This window comes from Alternaria ventricosa, assembly GCF_023758065.1.
Source record: "Alternaria ventricosa strain BMP 2768 chromosome Unknown scaffold_10, whole genome shotgun sequence".
NCBI classification, from domain to species: Eukaryota; Fungi; Ascomycota; class Dothideomycetes; order Pleosporales; family Pleosporaceae; genus Alternaria; species Alternaria ventricosa.
This window is the reverse complement of record NW_026055690.1, coordinates 293,418-310,679: the sequence shown is the minus strand read 5'-3', so window position 1 is coordinate 310,679 and position 17,262 is coordinate 293,418. Positions and strand designations below refer to the sequence as shown.

The 17,262-nt window shown below is 51.6% G+C and overlaps 5 protein-coding genes across 5 annotated transcripts; 2 read left to right on the top strand and 3 right to left on the bottom strand.

Annotated features, from left to right (window-relative positions):
• Positions 1–2,385: 2,385 nt before the first annotated feature.
• Positions 2,386–3,352, bottom strand: DPH5 (diphthine synthase; the record flags this gene model as incomplete). The annotated part of the gene is made up of 3 exons (XM_049344107.1): positions 2,386–2,986; positions 3,034–3,158; positions 3,218–3,352. 3 exons carry the CDS (start codon positions 3,350–3,352, stop codon positions 2,386–2,388), a joined length of 861 nt encoding a protein of 286 aa, XP_049198542.1.
• Positions 3,353–4,177: 825 nt separating this feature from the next.
• J4E93_006188 (uncharacterized protein) lies at positions 4,178–5,299 on the top strand (the record flags this gene model as incomplete). The annotated part of the gene is made up of 2 exons (XM_049344106.1): positions 4,178–5,245; positions 5,294–5,299. The coding sequence occupies 2 exons, from the start codon at positions 4,178–4,180 to the stop codon at positions 5,297–5,299; spliced, it is 1,074 nt and encodes a 357-aa protein (XP_049198541.1).
• A 440-nt stretch (positions 5,300–5,739) lies between these two features.
• On the bottom strand, positions 5,740–10,757 carry J4E93_006187 (uncharacterized protein; the record flags this gene model as incomplete). Its single annotated transcript, XM_049344105.1, has 7 exons — positions 5,740–5,889; positions 5,960–6,110; positions 6,210–6,479; positions 7,418–7,676; positions 7,728–9,207; positions 9,253–10,650; positions 10,704–10,757. The coding sequence occupies 7 exons, from the start codon at positions 10,755–10,757 to the stop codon at positions 5,740–5,742; spliced, it is 3,762 nt and encodes a 1,253-aa protein (XP_049198540.1).
• Positions 10,758–11,265: 508 nt separating this feature from the next.
• On the bottom strand, positions 11,266–13,784 carry J4E93_006186 (uncharacterized protein; the record flags this gene model as incomplete). Its single annotated transcript, XM_049344104.1, has 4 exons — positions 11,266–11,882; positions 11,941–12,036; positions 12,616–13,708; positions 13,758–13,784. The coding sequence occupies 4 exons, from the start codon at positions 13,782–13,784 to the stop codon at positions 11,266–11,268; spliced, it is 1,833 nt and encodes a 610-aa protein (XP_049198539.1).
• Positions 13,785–16,515: 2,731 nt separating this feature from the next.
• On the top strand, positions 16,516–17,188 carry J4E93_006185 (uncharacterized protein; the record flags this gene model as incomplete). The annotated part of the gene is made up of 2 exons (XM_049344103.1): positions 16,516–16,587; positions 16,655–17,188. The coding sequence occupies 2 exons, from the start codon at positions 16,516–16,518 to the stop codon at positions 17,186–17,188; spliced, it is 606 nt and encodes a 201-aa protein (XP_049198538.1).
• Between the last annotated feature and the right edge of the window lie 74 nt (positions 17,189–17,262).

Here is a 17,262-nt window from a genome sequence, read left to right as displayed (position 1 = left end):
TGGCCCTGCATAGTTATCTCCGAGAGATCGCCGTATGGGAACACCGTCCCCTCCTTGTAGGAGAGTTCGTTGCAGACAGATATTGGCGTAGGATCGCTCAGCTCTGCGAAGAACACGAAGCCTTTACCATCCGGATGATCTGGCCTTCGCTTATGGAGAAGAGAATTATACATACTTGTAGCTGTTGGATCATACGCAAGATCGTGGCACTTGCGGTTCATGCCCGTAAAGATAGGACTCTTATCAGTAAGATGAGCGATGTTGGATGGTGGCGGAACATTCTATTAAGAACAACGGCGCTCGCGCATGTAGACCCAAAGAGATTTATACAAGGAGACTGGAAGTGGTCTGGAAGTATCAAAATGTTCCCTTCACACGAGCCATTTCCGGAACAACGGTTCAGATTATGCTTTGCCCTTCACCCGTTAAAAGAGCAGGAGTTGGAAAAGTGCATCGTCCCGATGAAGAAACTCTTCGAAGATGGGATATAGATGCAAGGACGATACCATGTCGAATACATGGTGAACTGGAATGACAGAAAGGGAAGAAGACAACACATGTATACGACATGTGGTCAGCATTCGCGAGCGAACAGTGCAGACATGGTCAGAATGCAGGATCGAGTAGAGGTAGCTATGACTACGCACGCAATTCCCAGCTTTGTCTGTCAGTCTCAGTATCATACACATGTTAATTCTCTCAACTTCCACTGGAATGATCTGCCAACACGTCGTTCACGTCTACAAACCCACTCGCATACGAGAAGTGCACACATCCAACCACCTCGCAGCGCCAGCCTCCTCTCTCAAACTCCTACCGTCATAAAATCACACCCAACAAACAAAATGTGCACATCTTCCCACACCTACTACCTTATCTGTAAACGGGGAGCCTACGGCCTTGGCCCCAACAAAGATATACCCTGCGTGACATAGACTTTCATCAATGGCACAAAGCCAAAGATGGCGGTCAGAACTGCACCGAGCCTGTCGTAATACCGGTGGTACGAGGGATACCGAGGCATATTGTGGTTAAGGAGGGGGATAGGCCGACTGAGTGGAGAAGTGCGCGTTGTGATGTTATGTGAGAGGTAGACGCGGGAGGTCATAGGTTCACAAAATCCTTGATTTGAAAGAATCAGGTATGAGGATTGAGTTTGCGAATCACGGGTTGCGGGGAGTGTGATGAGTAGTTTTGAACGTGGTTGACACATTCATGTGAAGGGCTTTCTTTGAGACAAGCAGATCACACATAATCCAACCCCATTGCTTTTTTGAAATTGTGCACATGATCTTCTTCTTTATGCGTTTTGGTTTGCAGGAAGGATGTGACGAGGTATGGAGGGACCAAACTGCGGAAAGGGTAGGTATTTATATAGACTATTGATGACGTGCTAGGTATACAGTCAAAATCATGTAAGCCCCCGGTATCTTTTTGACGTTCTCGGCCTCGCAATACCATTACTCTGACCAGGACTCGTTTTTTTTTTAGAGATCGGAATAGAGACGCCAGTCCATATCTCCTCGAACTCTCGATTTTGGAAATATAGGAAGCGGAAGGATATTGAGGAGAGACTGTGGAATAGTCGAACATTTTATGCTTGAGACCAAAAGACGTTCTCAGCTGTAGTCACTGATTTTCGGAATCATAGGTTCTTCCTCAAGGCCTTTTGAGTTCAAATCATGGAATTATGAACTAGGGGGCCCGTGATGCAAGCTGCGGCAGGATTCCTCGAGCAAGCCATAAGTTGCAGCTTGTTCTTCTTTCGAAGGACAGGCTCATACAGTGATGCGCGGTTGTTTTTGGTGTCAATAGACATACAATTGAGTCGTGTGCTTGGAAGACGAGAAAGGCGAACTTTTATGAAGGATCAGTAGTGAAAGAATGAGCGGACATGTAGAAGCCGACGTGCTATTTTAGTCCAGCTGTTTGGATATCGCTGAACATTTGCGATGGTGGAAAGTTGCAGAGGAGGAAGATCCACATCGTATTGGTGAATCCAGGTTTTGTTCGCACCTTTTCGTGGAATATGTGGACGAAGCAGCGTTTTGTGTTGTACGGGTATTTTTAACTCTCAGCCAGACATGCTATCTTGGGGCCTCCTTTTTTACACACAGGTCATCGAACGTGGTCTAGAAACATTCGGAAATTTTTGGTTTAGAAGTTGTTGGAAGATGTAATCGAGGTCAGGAACGGAAATTCATACTAGGAAGGGGGGCTGCGCTTAGTGTCGGCACTCAAGTCGTCTTCAAAATGCTGTCTATCATTTCTTCATAGGATGTTGACATAAGATCTGGTGAAACATCAGAACAAGAGCCGCATATAAGCGATTCCGCGTGCTGCTAGATGCCAACTACCTACAGAGGCGACAGATTGAGTATCAGCTCATTGCTTGCCCTCATAGTCCCTCTTCCACACCTCCCTAAAGCTGTCCTTATCCACAGCGAACTCCTCGAGGAAGTCCCTCTCAAGATCGTGTGTTCGTCGACCCAGCAGCACCAGACTGTGTAGCGGCTTTCCCAGATCCGCCTCACACAACTGTGCCAATGTGCCCGCAACAATCTTCTCATCCTCAGCACCAACCCGCGCAACACCCACAGCCAGACTCTCCTTGGTGTAAGCACCCTCCTGCTTGACATCCTCCTCAATCTCCAGCATCTGCTGCGCGCACTGCGCGACAGTCATGTACCGCGGCGGCTCATAGATCTTGCGTCCGCGCGCCATGTTCTCTAGACTCTGCTCCTTGACCTTGATGTCGAGGAGGACGAGCGTGTGTAGGCCGATGGAAACGTTCTCCTTGATCCGGTCGTAGAAGGAGGCGGGCTTCCAGTTATCAAGGAAGAAGACCATCGAGACTGTCTGCCCGAAGTTGTAGAGTTGTAGGCCAGTCGTGCCGATTGAGGTTAGGATGCTGGCGTTGGGGATGGAGCGGGTGGGGATCGAGAGTTCGCGGGCGCGGAGGACGAGGTCGGTATGTGTGGTCGCTCTGTTGGGTGTTAGGTAGGCGTAGTATGTATTCGCAAAGGAACATACCCAAACGGATCGCCTACGACAAGGAATGCGACGTCGACTTTATCAGCATCTTTGAGGATATCGTCGCTGGACGATTCGACCATTTCGCGGTCGGCTATAATGACTTCGCGGCCATAGAAAGCTTCCTACTGCCGTGATAATTAGTTTCCCAGTGCCTCACCCATCATTGGCATCCTCTACTCACAAGCACATCCTTCTCCACCAGCAGCACCGCCGTGTACGCCTCGAGGTAGACGCGCTCTGCCTTCTTCACGATATCCAGACCCTTGACAGTGATGTCCTTCTCGTCAGCCAAGCCGAGACCCACGAGATACAGCATGATGGGCAGTGGTGACGCGTGAGGTGGAAGTCGTGGTGGGGTTGTTCGCCAATTTCACAAAAAGTTGAGCGGGGCGATGATTTGCAGGTGGTAGGGCTGAGCGTGCCCGGGCCAACCCGTGCTGTCGCATCAGGCATCGCCTGAAATCGCGCTAGTAGACCGCAAACCGCGTTCCAATCCCCGGACTCTATTCACATTCCTCGTCGCACCCCACGCCTCTTGTGTTCGACTTTCTGTTTTGTATAGCTGTAAGAAGTTCGCGACGCGCTTTGTATGATTATAGGAGCCTTTGGGCGACGGAGTAAGACACCATGTCGGACAAGGATAAGATGGCCAAGTATCGGACGGAGATCCAACAGGTTAGTCAATCGCATTTTGTTCTTGTGGTCTTCTCATGATTTTTCTTTGACGTTCCAAACAAGAAAGAGATGGATTTTGGAAAGTTTGGGTTGAACTACGCTGCCTATAACATTATCGGCCTTCACATGCTTCCCTGTACATGAAGGACGCTGTTACGCGCGCCTACGCAAGCACCAACACAATTTCACATTTGGATGAATACATTCCAAGACTCCGGAAATTCATTTCCATATCACGCCAATGTTCATACATCGTGTATGGGTTATGGTTCTTGTTCATCCGCAATCACGTTCTAGATGGACAGCCAACATGGCCCCAACTCTACTTCACCTACAATCATCCCATCACCCACCCCATCCCATCTTGCAAAGATACAAGCGAGCTCCCAAAAAAGCTCACCCACAGGATGCCCCCAGCACTTGTACCACCCACACATTTCCTTGACTCAGACCCTTCCCCCCAACCATGTTGCAAGAGGCCACCACCATGGCCTCTTCTACATCCTCCCCTGCGCTTTCTTCGCCCCCAATGCCTCGGCCCGAATCTCCAGAAGCTCTGCTACCATTCAAAATCGACCTCGACGTCGGCCTGAACCTAACGATCCCACAGATGATGTTCGTCTCCGGCGAAACCGGCGAACCATCACCCGAAACAACCACCCTGATCGAATCAATTGTCCAAGACCAAGTCCAGCACATGCTAAGAGAATGCACAGCTCTAGCCACACGTCGCGGCAGTAAATCCATATCCACAGACGACCTCTTCATGCTGATCCGACACGACCGGGCCAAGATCTCCCGCCTTCGGCACTTCCTCCAATGGAAAGACGTGCGACGCTCCGTCAAAGACTCGGACGACAAAGGCGGCGATGGCGGCGCAGACGTCGGAGCCGGAGATGCAGACATAGCCGCCGGCGTGGTAGGAGCAGGTGGCCCCGGCGCCGCCCCCGTCGACGCCTCGAAGAAAGCCAAGCGCGCAAAAGTCGATCTAGTCTGGGACGTGCATTCCTTCTTCACTGAGTTCCCCCCGCAAAAAGACGATGTCGAAGACGAAGAAGAAGAGGAAATGAACTACGCTACCCTTCAACGCCTCAAAAACGCAGACGAACGTACCAAAGACATGACGAGGGAGGAATATGTCCACTGGTCCGACTGCCGCCAAGCATCCTTCACATACCGCAAAGGCAAGCGTTTCAAAGAATGGGCTGGGTTCGGCCTCATTACTGATTCCAAACCTTCCGACGACATCATCGATATCCTCGGTTTCTTGACGTTCGAAATTGTACAGACGCTTACGGAGGAGGCGCTCAAGGTCAAGGATGCGGAGGATCTCTATAAGAAGAATCACGGTGGTGAGCAGAATAGGCTCAAGAGGAAGAGAGAGCGCGGTCTGTTTGATCCGCCAGAGGAGGCAAGGGAGCCCGTGCAACCGAGTCATGTGCAGGAGGGTTACAGGAGACTGCAGAGGGGAAACAACAAGGCGAAGGCTATGCTCAATTTCACAAGGAACGTGCATAGGGCGGCACTCAAGTTGGTGAGTAACAATATGCGAAGGGTGAGAATATATGCTAATGAAACTCAGATCTAGAGACGAAGTGTAGTATCCGAGTTTGGCTCAGCACGAGGTGTTTGGATAAGGCGCTTTGATTATTTGATACCCTAACCAGGTAACAGGGTGTATGGCGTCCGTGTCGTGGGAATTGGGTAATCCGGGGTACTTTCAGGAGTGCGAATGAGAACCATTCAGGCAAGCATCACGCAATCATATCCACAAACAATGCATGAAAGCAGACCAACTCCAAGTTTGACTACTGGTTTCTAATTCCGATGCGCATATCCTTTTTGGTACACTCATAGCATCGGTGATCAGAGTGAGGGCAGCCTTGTCGGTCGAGTATGCATGGAGAGAAGAGTCCTTCACAGACGTAACATGAAACATGACCGCATATGCCCAGATAAAAAGGAGATTGACGCCCTCCTTTAACCTTGAAAAGACCCACGCCAGGTGTTCATCATGATATCCCGTGTTTACTCCGCATCGTCGCCAAACTGAGCTTGACGCTTCTGCTGGACACGCTCCTGCCTCCTCTCCCTCGCCGCCTTGGTCTTCGCGCGCTTGGCGTCCATCTCTTCCTGGATAGCCCTCTCGCGGGCCTTCTCAGCCTTGGCCTTGTGGATCTACGATGCATGTCAGTAGCCGAGCATGGAGCGGGGTTTTGACATAGTCATGATGTCATGGCGGACGTACGTGTTCAACGAGAGCACGCTTGTGCTTGAAGGTATTACCCTTGGACAGGTGGTAGAGCTCGTGGTAGAGGTGCTTGTCGATCTTTCCGGCGGCACGGTACTTGACGAGGAGACGGCGGAGGACACGGAGACGGCGCATCCAGACGATTTGGCTATAGACATCCGCATCAGCAAACAGTCTCCTTCATCCTTCACTCCCCACAATGAATCTCTGTCGAGTCCATTGCGGGAGTGGCATCGTGATTGCGTACCTTGGCATACGAGCGTCCTTGGTACCCTTCCTCTTACCGAAACCACGGTGTCGGCCAATTCGTCGAGCGGCGGTCAGCTCCCGGGCGCGGGCACGCGAGTGCATGGTGACGGGCTTGCGGATGATGAGGCCATCCTGGACGAGCTTGCGGACGGTCTGGCGGGAGTTGGCGTTGGCGATTTCGCTGGTCTCGTTGGGGTCGAGCCAGATCTTGCGCTTTCCGCAACCGACCACGGAGGCCGCGAGGCGCTTCTGAGTGCGGAGGTTGACCCTGCGAAACACACTCCGTCAGTATTTTGATCAATTGTACGGTCGTGGACGATGGAAAGTGCTATCGTGAAAAGAGGGGTTCGCCACGTCTCGGGCGCCTGCTGAGCAGCACTGCGAGTCGGCGACGTGGTTGCGGGTGCGGAAGTGCTCTTCGAAGCAGTGCTGAGGGTATGCAATCGGTATTCCTTACATTTTGACGGGTTGGTTGTCCTGGAGGTTAGTATCGAGAGTCGCGGCAAGACGTTCGCAGAATATTGAGGATCCGACCTGGGCAGGTGCGCGTGATCGCTTAGAGCGCCAAGCTCGTCACGTGCCGGCCACTAGTCGTTTTACGATCCTGACCCCAGACACCAACAACAACTTCAATGCACCTTCCAAAACAAAGATTGCCGCTAATGCATTACGAATGTTCCAAAGTATCACGTATGGGCTTTCTATCTAACCATAGAGTGGGACTGTGGCCCTCGTGTCGCGAATTTCAACGCCAAAGTTTACAGTACCAAGATCAGCTGTGTGGCAACGTTTCGCGACCGCTAGATGCGTACATTAGGCACAATTACTCGTGAGTCAACGACGGATGGCTCGAAAGCTTGATTCTATCAGTAAACCGATGGAATCGCAGCTCATAGTCGAATATCTTCCGCTGAGCCTGAGCAGCCCATCACGCGACAACGCGCATACATCTAATTGGCATCGACGATTGATGACGCACTGGAGTCATCGACGCCCAGGCCACCGTGCTGCGTGGTGTGCCGCATCTATCGTCGTGACTTATTTCCGGCTGTCCCAAGCTAATTCCTGCATCTGGGTTATCACCGCGGAGACTAGGCGATGGCGATCACTGCACTGATTACAAGTCAAGAAGCGTATCATGCCAGAACGAAGAACAAAGTGAACAAATCGCGGTATACAGAGACTCGGCACGTTACGTCTATCTACTGTAACTTCAAGTCCTCCTCACTCAGCACACCATACAGCTTCTCAATCTCTTGTCCAATGATGTTGAGATCATGCGCGAGCTGCCCAGTCACCAACGCGTACGCGTACAGCAACTCGTAATCTTCATCATTGGCAATGACCTTTCCCAGTCCACTCTGTCGGAATTCAAAGACCTTTGCTAGTAGACGATCTCGCGTGTGTTCGATATTAGGCAAGACGTCGTTGAGCGGATATGCCAACTTCATTGATGAGGCCATGACTGTGTACCGTTAGCTGGTGCTCTTAAGAAAGCTTGTTAGGTGTGACTCACCGGAGAAGAGATGACTGATGCGCCAACTCAGATCTGTCCACTCTTTCTTGGTATACCGCAAGACCTCCTTCTCGCCCTCGGAGGCCTTTACATCTTTGAGGATGACGACATTCATAGCATGGAAACTATCCAAGATACGGCTGGTCGCGCCTAGAATGACTTTGAAGCTCTTGTCCGGGAACGGGCCCTTGAGCTCGAACTCTGCGGCAGCTGAAGCTCGCAGCGTGTCCAGATGAGAAAGATACCGACGGAGTTCTAGCTCTTCCCGTTCGGACATGTAAGTGTACGTCCGGCTTGTGCGTTCGTTGGCATCGAGTAGGGTCTTCAGAGGTCCACGTTTCCAAATCAATCCCATCTTGAGCCATAGTAGAGACGTGCCCTTTTTGACCTTGCGGCGCGCTGAGATGGGCCAGATGACTCTCGTCACTATGATACCCCATATGCATCCAACCATCACTGCGACCACACGGTGGAGTACAATCTCCCAGATCTCGGGTGAGATGCCACCCTCATCGTCGTCGTCATCATCGTCCTTGACGGAGAGCGAGTATGCGTAAAGTGCAGAGAGATTGTAGGTCAGTAGGATGAAGCGACCCATAGGTCCCTTGCCCTTTCCAACGATGATGTAGAAGCAAAACAGGGAGATAACCCAGCCGAAGAAGCCCAACACAAAGGCATGCTCGTCAGCGGCGATCCATGCGGCGATTGCCAGTATAGCTCCGAGACATGTACCAGCAAAACGCTGGAAACCAGTAGTATTAGAGGCACCGATGGTCATCGAGCATACCAACATGTATGACAGCAAGCCCCACTCGCCACGCCAGTGACCGTAGAATCCTCGAGTCGACTGGATGAAGGACCACATGGCGTAGAGGACTGCGCCAATGCCAACCTTGACGGCGTATTTGAGGTCGTCTCTTCTAAAGACGGCCAATGATGTCCAGACGCGGTATGAAAGTGGCTGCTCGTTCTCTGGCTTATACGGGTCTCCACGGGTCGACTTGCGGTAGATGGGGTTATGGATCTCACGCGAGCCTCCTGGTGTGTGAGCGTCTGTCTCATCAACAAGATAGGCCGCCTCAGGGCTGTCTCCCGCCTTATCCTTCTTGCGCCCGCGTTGCCAGAATTTCAGCCAGGTGTAGGTCCTTTGCCGCGGGTAGCGATTGACATTAGCTTTGAGCTCCTCGAGGATGTCAAGGAACGAGACCATGTCTTCAGCGAAGTCTAACAGCGACGAACTAAAGTACCCACAGCTTGCGGCAACCTCCTCGAAGTCTGCTGCAATCGCTGCAGAGCTGGTCCTCGTTGGTATCTTGTTCTTGTAGACAGCCGAGAGGGCCTCCCGACGTGCATCTGAGAACAGGGCCTTAGCATCGACTAGACTGTGGCGAAAGTGCTCGTTGATAGCCATGTTGTACTCGGGTCCAGGTCCAAAAGGCAAATCAGAAAGGACCTCGCGTAGTGTGTATGCTAAGGATTTCTACTGGTGTTAGCACAATTCGCAGACAGCGACTCTTAGACGTACCATTGGCGGTCCCAAGCTAGCAATGAACACCGAGAACATGTCAGCAGGCGTAAGGTCTGACTTCAAAAGGTTCGCAACTTGATCAGACTTCTTCTTGGTCGGAGTGGACTCGTCGTCGGATCCAGCTGCTGAGGGATATGCAGATGCTTGGGAACTTTCCGGCAACTCGTCGATAGATGCAAGGATGCTAGTCCGCCTCTCGGTATGGCTGAGACTAGGAGACATTTGCGGAGGACTGAAGGACATCGTATGGTCCGAGAATATCGACGAGTTTACCGTTCCATTAGCGGGTATTGATCGTTGCGACGTGACGCTGGCGCTAGGCTCGGTCTCCGATTGCGCCAACAGTGTAAATTGGGTTTCCGCAGCGCTCCGCAATCCACCACAGCTCTGCATGAGCTTCTCTAGACATTTGACCAGTTTTGCGTGAATCCTGTACTCTTCCTCCGTGCCCAACGCGTAGTGCTCAAACTTGGCTTCTCCCAGGTTCTTTACAAGTGTTTTGAATGTTGACTGGCTCTTGTTCGATGCTTCGACATATGATTCGCTCTTAAGGTCTGATTCAGCACCGGAAAGGAAGCTAAGGGTGATGTTGTTAAGCATCTCTGCCATGGCATCGGTAGACTGAATGAAAGTATCGCGGAATTCGTTGCGCGCCGACTTTGGTTGTACGAGGAGCGATACGAGTGCTGAGGCGGAACAACCCATAATTATCATCTTCAGAACCTGCCAGACTTTGACGTAGGAGAACTTGGCTGCCTGAACAGCTCCCTCCTTGGTCAGGATCGTGATGAGAGCTAGCGATGTCAGTGAGCAAGCCACGTTGACCAGTGGATTCCCGAGCTTCTGTTTTGTCCATCCAACAAGGCCCAGACCTCCTCCACAGAACACAATGAGCACTATCACATGCCCAAGGACAAGCAGATCTTGGTTTCCAAAGTATGCGGACACGGCCATGCTAGAGAAGGATACGAAGGCGGCATACAGAAAGGCGGCGAAAGCCAAAATGACAGCCTCCAGCATGCTGCCGGCCGAGCGAGCTGGGTGGAAGTAGACAGTGATAGTCGCGACTATGTGCTTTCCATCGTTCTTGCCCAGTAATCCTGCGATTGCTGGTACGAACGTCGCCAACGATCCGAGGACATAGGCCAATGAGCACTTCATAATGCCAATTCCGATAGGACTCGTCGCATACGCGTAGCCTTGTCGGCATTTGTTCGTGAGCACCACCTTCGCAAACTCGACTCTTCCCATCTCCCGGTGTCTCTCAGCATCGTATTGGCCGGGCGCAAGCAGGAACTCGGAGGATTCGGTCGGTCGGTGTTGGGATCTTCGTAGGGTGAAGGATTTCTTGATGCGCTCGCCGGTTTTGGGCTGCACCATAGTCGCGCTGCGTAGCTATAGCTCATGGTCAGCGCATTGCATACATAGACTCTGGAGACGCGACTTACGCTGGGCCGCAGGAAGCGGCGCTCAGCCGGGGTTTGCGGAGCATCGTTAGCCATCGGAGAGGTCGTAGACCGTATACTCTAATAGGACTCTAGGACATGGCGACTGAAGTAGCTGTGAGAGATGCGCCGTCCAAGCGCGTCTTGGTGATTGTTGGTCGTGAACCCTGCAGATGCCCAGATCAATGGCACTGGCGCTAACCGCCACAGCCACCTGCGCACCCACGTAGCACCTCGATCGGTGCTTACATACTGTACTACCTGCGCACCATGAGGAATGAGGCTGGTAGCTTCAGCGCTCGCAATCACCGCGTCGAGATGTCATACAAGGGTGACGGTGAATGCGCGTGACGATGTCGGTGCTTTTGCCGAGGCGAAGACTAGCGGCATGTTCATAGGTACGATTTGGTCATCATCAGCGATACGATGAACTCGACAGAAGACACCTCAAACTGAAAACAGAAATTGGTCAACACGATGATGTATGCAGAAAACGGAGACACGTGGAAGTGTTACGTTCGCGGATAGGTCAGATTCGCTAAGAAGAGTGTCCTTGATGAACCACCTAATGACTACCCTCTTGCCTCTTCAACCGTTCAAACAACTGAACAAAAGCCTCTGGTTCCTGCGCACCTCCGATCTCAAACTGATCGTTAATGGTAAAGTTGGGAACGCCTGTAATCTGTTGTCGGCGCGCCTGCTGGACTTCCTTGTCAACTTCAGGTCCTCCTTTGCCTGACTCCAGCCAATCCTTGATCTCTTTCTCATCAAGTCCAGCCTTGATTCCTGCCTCGGTAAGGATCTCTTGGGTTGTAATGTCCTTCTCATTCTCAAAGTATGCAGCAAAGAGTTCCTCGATCACACGAGTCTGCATCTGCGGGCCCTTTGTCTTTCCAAGTTGCACCAGTCGATGCGAATCGCGTGTGTTTCCCGTCTTGCCACCGTACTTGAAGTTGATTCCCTCATCTTTGCCAATCTGCGAGAGACGTTCTTGCATCATCGCTGTGCGCTCTTTGCCGAACTTGGATTCGTACAGTTGTTGCTTGTCGGCACTCTTTGGCGCATCCGGGTTTAGATAGAAGGGATACCAGCTCGTTTCGAAGGTATCTTTTGAGTCCGGGTGTTTCTTCATGTAGGCCGCAATACCCTTTTCCAGGCGCTTCTTTCCCACATAGCACCATGCTGTGACTCGGTCAGTGCCGAACACATAGATTGAGATGCGTTCTTCATAAAGACTTACGACATACAGTGTCGCTGACAATATCAACCTTGAAGTTGGTCATCTTGCGTAAACTTGCTCTGAACGCCACGATGAAGTTGTGCGAATTCGATTTCGCTGTTGGGGTGATGTCATCGCTGCTAGGCTGGCTGGTCTTTATACGTACATGGATGGCAAGTGCTGCTGACAAATTGAGTGGTGGAGGTGGAAGTCGCGATGATCGGCCAAACTCGCCCTTCCAGCCGCTTCCGAGGCTATTCTAGAACACATAGCCATCTCTTCTATCGCTTGCGACAACACCATACCTGTTCACCACTCGGTCATTAATGGAATGCGAATCGGCATCCTTTGGCTTGTGCACTATCGACTCGTAGTACACGCGGTCAAAGAATGAGTGATTTTTGTTACATTCGCCTTCTCACAACACAGGCGGTAGTCCCTGCCATTTGACTCGACGTGGATTCTATTCCGCAACCCACGGTATCATGCTAATATACAAAGCAAAGTGTCCACTAACGCCGCGCTATGCTTAAAGACAAGTTATCCCTCATAGCTGTCAAGACAGGCAGCAACAGTCTATATCCGGTCTACGCGAGGTCTGCCACCCAGCCACTTATCTCTTTGGCTGCTTCCCGCGTTCCAACTCCTGTCGAAACTTTGGACCACGAAAGATGATCAGAATGATTCCTGGTATACAGAGGAGGTCTATAATCCCCAGACCGGTGAACGCCCAACCCCAACCCATTGCATCCAAAATGCTGGCCATGATCAGTGAGGAGATCGCGGCAGCCATGTTGCGCATGAAACCTGCCAAAGCCACTAGACTAGCCGCTTGGCCAGGGTCGCACTCAGTCTGGAAGGACGTGCTGGTGACGAAGATGATAGACATGCCGATTGCAGCCAGAGCCGTACAGAAGAGGACCGCTGCGGGATGAAAATGAGCGAGCGCAAACCAGCCGAACATGATCTTTCCAGCTGCGGCGATGACGAAGCCGAAGATCTGGATGGTAATTCTTCGCTCAGGTGCAACCTTGCCAGTGGAGCTCTTCGCAAGAGCCCTCTTTCGCATCCAATCGGAAAGTCGACCGACTACCATCGAAGCGACGAACATCGCAATACCGGGACATATATAAGCATACCCAGTCTCTGCTGCCGTCCAACCGTAACCCTCTTGCCAAATGGTGGCAAACGAGATGAAAATGGCATACAGTCCAGCAAACTGGAATGCTCCGTTGAAGGAAACGATCAAGTGTGGAGGGTATTTAAGAAGATGCAGGAACTTTCGAGGCGTTGGACGGGGAGCTTTCGGAGCTCTCAAGTCCGTACAAGGCTGTGTCCGGAAATTGGGTATCGAAAACCAAGGCTGATTTGCGACAGGTGCGCCGTTGCCTACCAGCGATCGCAGTGTCTCTGGCGTACAGAAGACGATGAGGATATATACCGGAAAACTTGCGAGCGAGAGGAAGCCGAATATCCATCGCCATCTACTCTCCTCCGCGAGTGCACCACCAATAAGCGGACCAAGTACAGGACCAAGCTGAGGTCCCATCAAGAACCATGCTAAAGCGGTTCCACGTTTAGCAGGCTCAGTGATATCAGCAACAGTGCCGGCCCCGACGGAGAATACGATACATGATCCGAATGCCTGGAAGACACGGAGAATGTACAGCTCCGCGATATGTGGTGGCAGCACAGCAAGTAGGGTGTTCGCGACGAGAAAACTGCCGAGTCCGACCATGTACACTGTTTTCCTTCCGCCTAGATCTGAGGCAGCAGCACCGAAGAGAGGCTACGCAATCTTAGTTTTGCATTTGGAGCTACTGGTACGGATGACTTACGGCAATGGCGAACACCATCATATACATTGAGACTGTACCGTTCACCGCAGTCTCTGATGCACTGAAGATCTTCTCGAATATTTTCAGGGAAGGCAAGTAAACCGCTCCGCATAGTGGTCCAAAGAAGCCCGCCGCTGTGACGACACCCAATATGAATCTTTTGCGATTCACCGAGAAAGCCGAGTATGGTTCTGGCAACGATGGAAGAGCAGTAGGTCCATTCGTTGATGGTTGCTCGGTTTCATTCCGGGGTTGCGCTAAAGGGTAGTCATCGCTGTCGATGCTCTCACGGTACCGGCCATTATGGCGATCCTTCACGAAGTCGATTGGGGAACGCATGGCAAAAGAAGAGAAGAGAACAATGCGATATGTTGAACGCTCGACGAGGAGCGTTCTTGGAACCCAAGAAAACAGATAAGCTGGATATGTACGGCAACGTCAAACCTAGATTGCCCAATCCTCGGAGCGTTCTATGTGCCGACAACAAGCAGCGCTGAACTACAAGATATACAACTTTATCCTGGGTACCGTTGCGCTGTGTTTGACAAATTGTAGCATAGCCCTGCTCCAGGCGCCCTGGTTTGAAGGCAGTGTTTTCGTGTCCGCTGCGGTCGGGTTCCCACCAGAAAATTGCTGAGCCGCATCCCACGCCGCATCCGCATCGTCATGCACCCCGCTGTTCTAGCCTCAGGGCTTGCCAGTCGCGGATCGTACTAAGTGCGCGTCATTGTTGGTGTTGAAAACGTCCGACAAAATGACCCGACAGATCAACCCGACACCACGACCGCAACTCGCGGCAATGACCCGATATAAAGTCCAGCAATACACATGTCCTGTCTTGTACGTGTGATCACGCATGCAACGGCTAAAGCTTGTTAGAAGTTTTATGGGGAGTCATCTTCATTGCGTCTGTATCCGGCTCGTCATGCTGCGTTTCGTGGTGTGCGCAAATGTGGCGGCTACCCTATTCTACGCATGAAAGACGTCTGTTATTACCTGAGATGGCGCAGACCAGGACGAAACAGTCACAGCCTCCACCAACGAGTCGAATCATCTTGGGGACCAGGGCACGCATTTCGGTCAGTAGGCTCAGAACAACATGTTGCAAAAGCTCTTGCCATTTGTTTACCTGCTTCGTTCGATCCGGTCGCAACTTTGGGGCGCCTGTGTTCATACACCAACGGCTCCGGCTCTTAATTCCTATTCATGCATATCCTCAGCAAACTCTTGTGGTCTGTGAGGCACAGGGAGGGCGAGCGAGTCCGCTTGGACGACGACCGTGACAGAAAATCTGGACACGACAAGGATGCCATCCGTGTAATGGGATGAAGGCTGTTCAAGGTTACCACTTATCTGGACCACACCGAGAGTCACTGCTGGCTTTGATATGACATTGCATCGGGTTGAGTATACATGTCGTGCGGAAAATGCAACAAACATGCCATACGTCTGAGACTACCTGGGTGGTATCAACAGACAACAGCAAGAGTATACCTGTAAACGTCATCAGCTGATATACTGTTGTACCAACACCGTCAGCGCATGTTTACCCAGCCAACTACTTCAACGCTGCGCGATGCACGTAAGCCCATTGGCCCAAGTTCATGGTCGCCCTCCAACCGATGTCCCAAAGACAAGCATCTCGCAATATTGGGAAGCTCAAAATATTGTTACAACGACACGTATACCCACGCTCCGTTCAATGATCGATTTGTCGTTGCATCCAACGTGCAGCATCGCATGTTCATGCAGCCTACCTAGACCCTGAACTCATTCGCCTTTCGAGTCCCGCAACCAGAACCCCGGGTCAACACTGCACGGCTTCCCACTGCGCTTGCAATGACAATTCATTTATCACACGTTGGCTAAATAATGCTCTGCCTGTAAGCTGCAGTCCCAACACATGCAACATAAGCGGCCCGTTCCCCCTCGCATCACCAACAAACAACCACGACCTGCATGTTATCCAACAGTATTCCGCGCCTCAACATCTGCCGCGCAGTATCGTCTTGTCATGATTGCGCAGGCTGCGGATGAAGGCGCGAAATCTGCTCAAAACCTTGGAAACCTTCTCACCTCGCTTACCGTCTAAACCCATTCCGGCATAGCGCTCTGCGGGCCGCCCTTGCTCCTGGAGTCTCATCGACTATGAGAACATGGGCCAGTAGGTCTATGGCCGATCTGTCTGGTGGCATGATAGGCTGAGATAATAATCGGCAGCCTTTGACCAATACTGGCATGCGGTGGCGCCGTCTGCAGAGCTCTGGGTACCGCGTGGGAACGGGTGCGAGAAGGGTTCCGAGCCTGGTATACCCTGGGTAGGAGCTTGCACCACAAGAAAACGATATAAACGTCGTGACTCCACGTTCACTCTCCGGGCATATCCTTAGTGGTAGACTTCACTTGAGTTTCAGACTTCTTTGTTCGTCAAATCTTCCGCGTTTGAGGTGTGAATCATTTGGGTGGTTGCCGCTTCCATTCAGGATCACGCAGGGACAAATCTGCTCATAACTTGCTCAATCCTACTTCTCACACCACTCATATTCATTCACTTGCGCTGTTTCGATTCAAACAAATTTCTGGTAGGCCGTGCTTTGATTGCAGTCGCTGCGATATAACTTTGGACTCTTTTCTCACTACTTCCATGCAGGTACAAGCAATCATGTCTATGGATATGGAAATGTCGATGGGTCCGACGAGCACCGGTATGGCTATGTCGGGAATGTCTATGGCACCGTCTGCTACTGGTATGGCGCCAATGGCTACGTCGTCAGGCGCAATGGGTGGCATGGACGATATGGCGGACATGATGGGCGGATGCAAGATTAGTGTAAGCTTCATCCGCGCGCTTTCGCCGTCAAGAAAGGAGAGCCTTCAGCTAACAATTCATTTCGCAGATGCTGTGGAATTGGAACGTAATCGACACATGTTTCATTGCCGAGTCCTGGCACGTACGGTCCAAAGCCATGTTCGCCGGCTCCTGCATCGGAGTAATCCTCCTCGTTATCCTCCTCGAGTTTCTGCGGCGCGCGGCCAAAGAATACGATCGCTACATCGTTCAGCAGCACTCCAAGACACTCGCTTCCTCGGCGATCGGCTCCTTTTCCTCGTCCTCATCGAACGCCAACGACAGCACGACTAAGCACCCTGCTGCTACAACATCGCCAGCTGCTTGCGGCGCCATGGCTACGACGACAAGCAAATTTCGACCGAGCATTTTACAACAAGCGGTTAGGGCGGCGTTGCACATGGGTGCATTTGCTGTGGCATATTTCGTCATGTTGCTGGCGATGTATTACAACGGGTACTTTATCATCTGCATATTCATCGGTGCGTATCTTGGATACTTCATCTTCGGGTGGGAGAGCTTCAACGTGAGCAGTGGTGGCGAAGATCGTATGCAGGAGAATGCCACGGTTTGCTGTGGGTAGGAACGTAGATGTTTGTCAGGATAGACTACATGATTCGAAAGTATCTGCGAAATTAGCGACAATGACAAGAATTC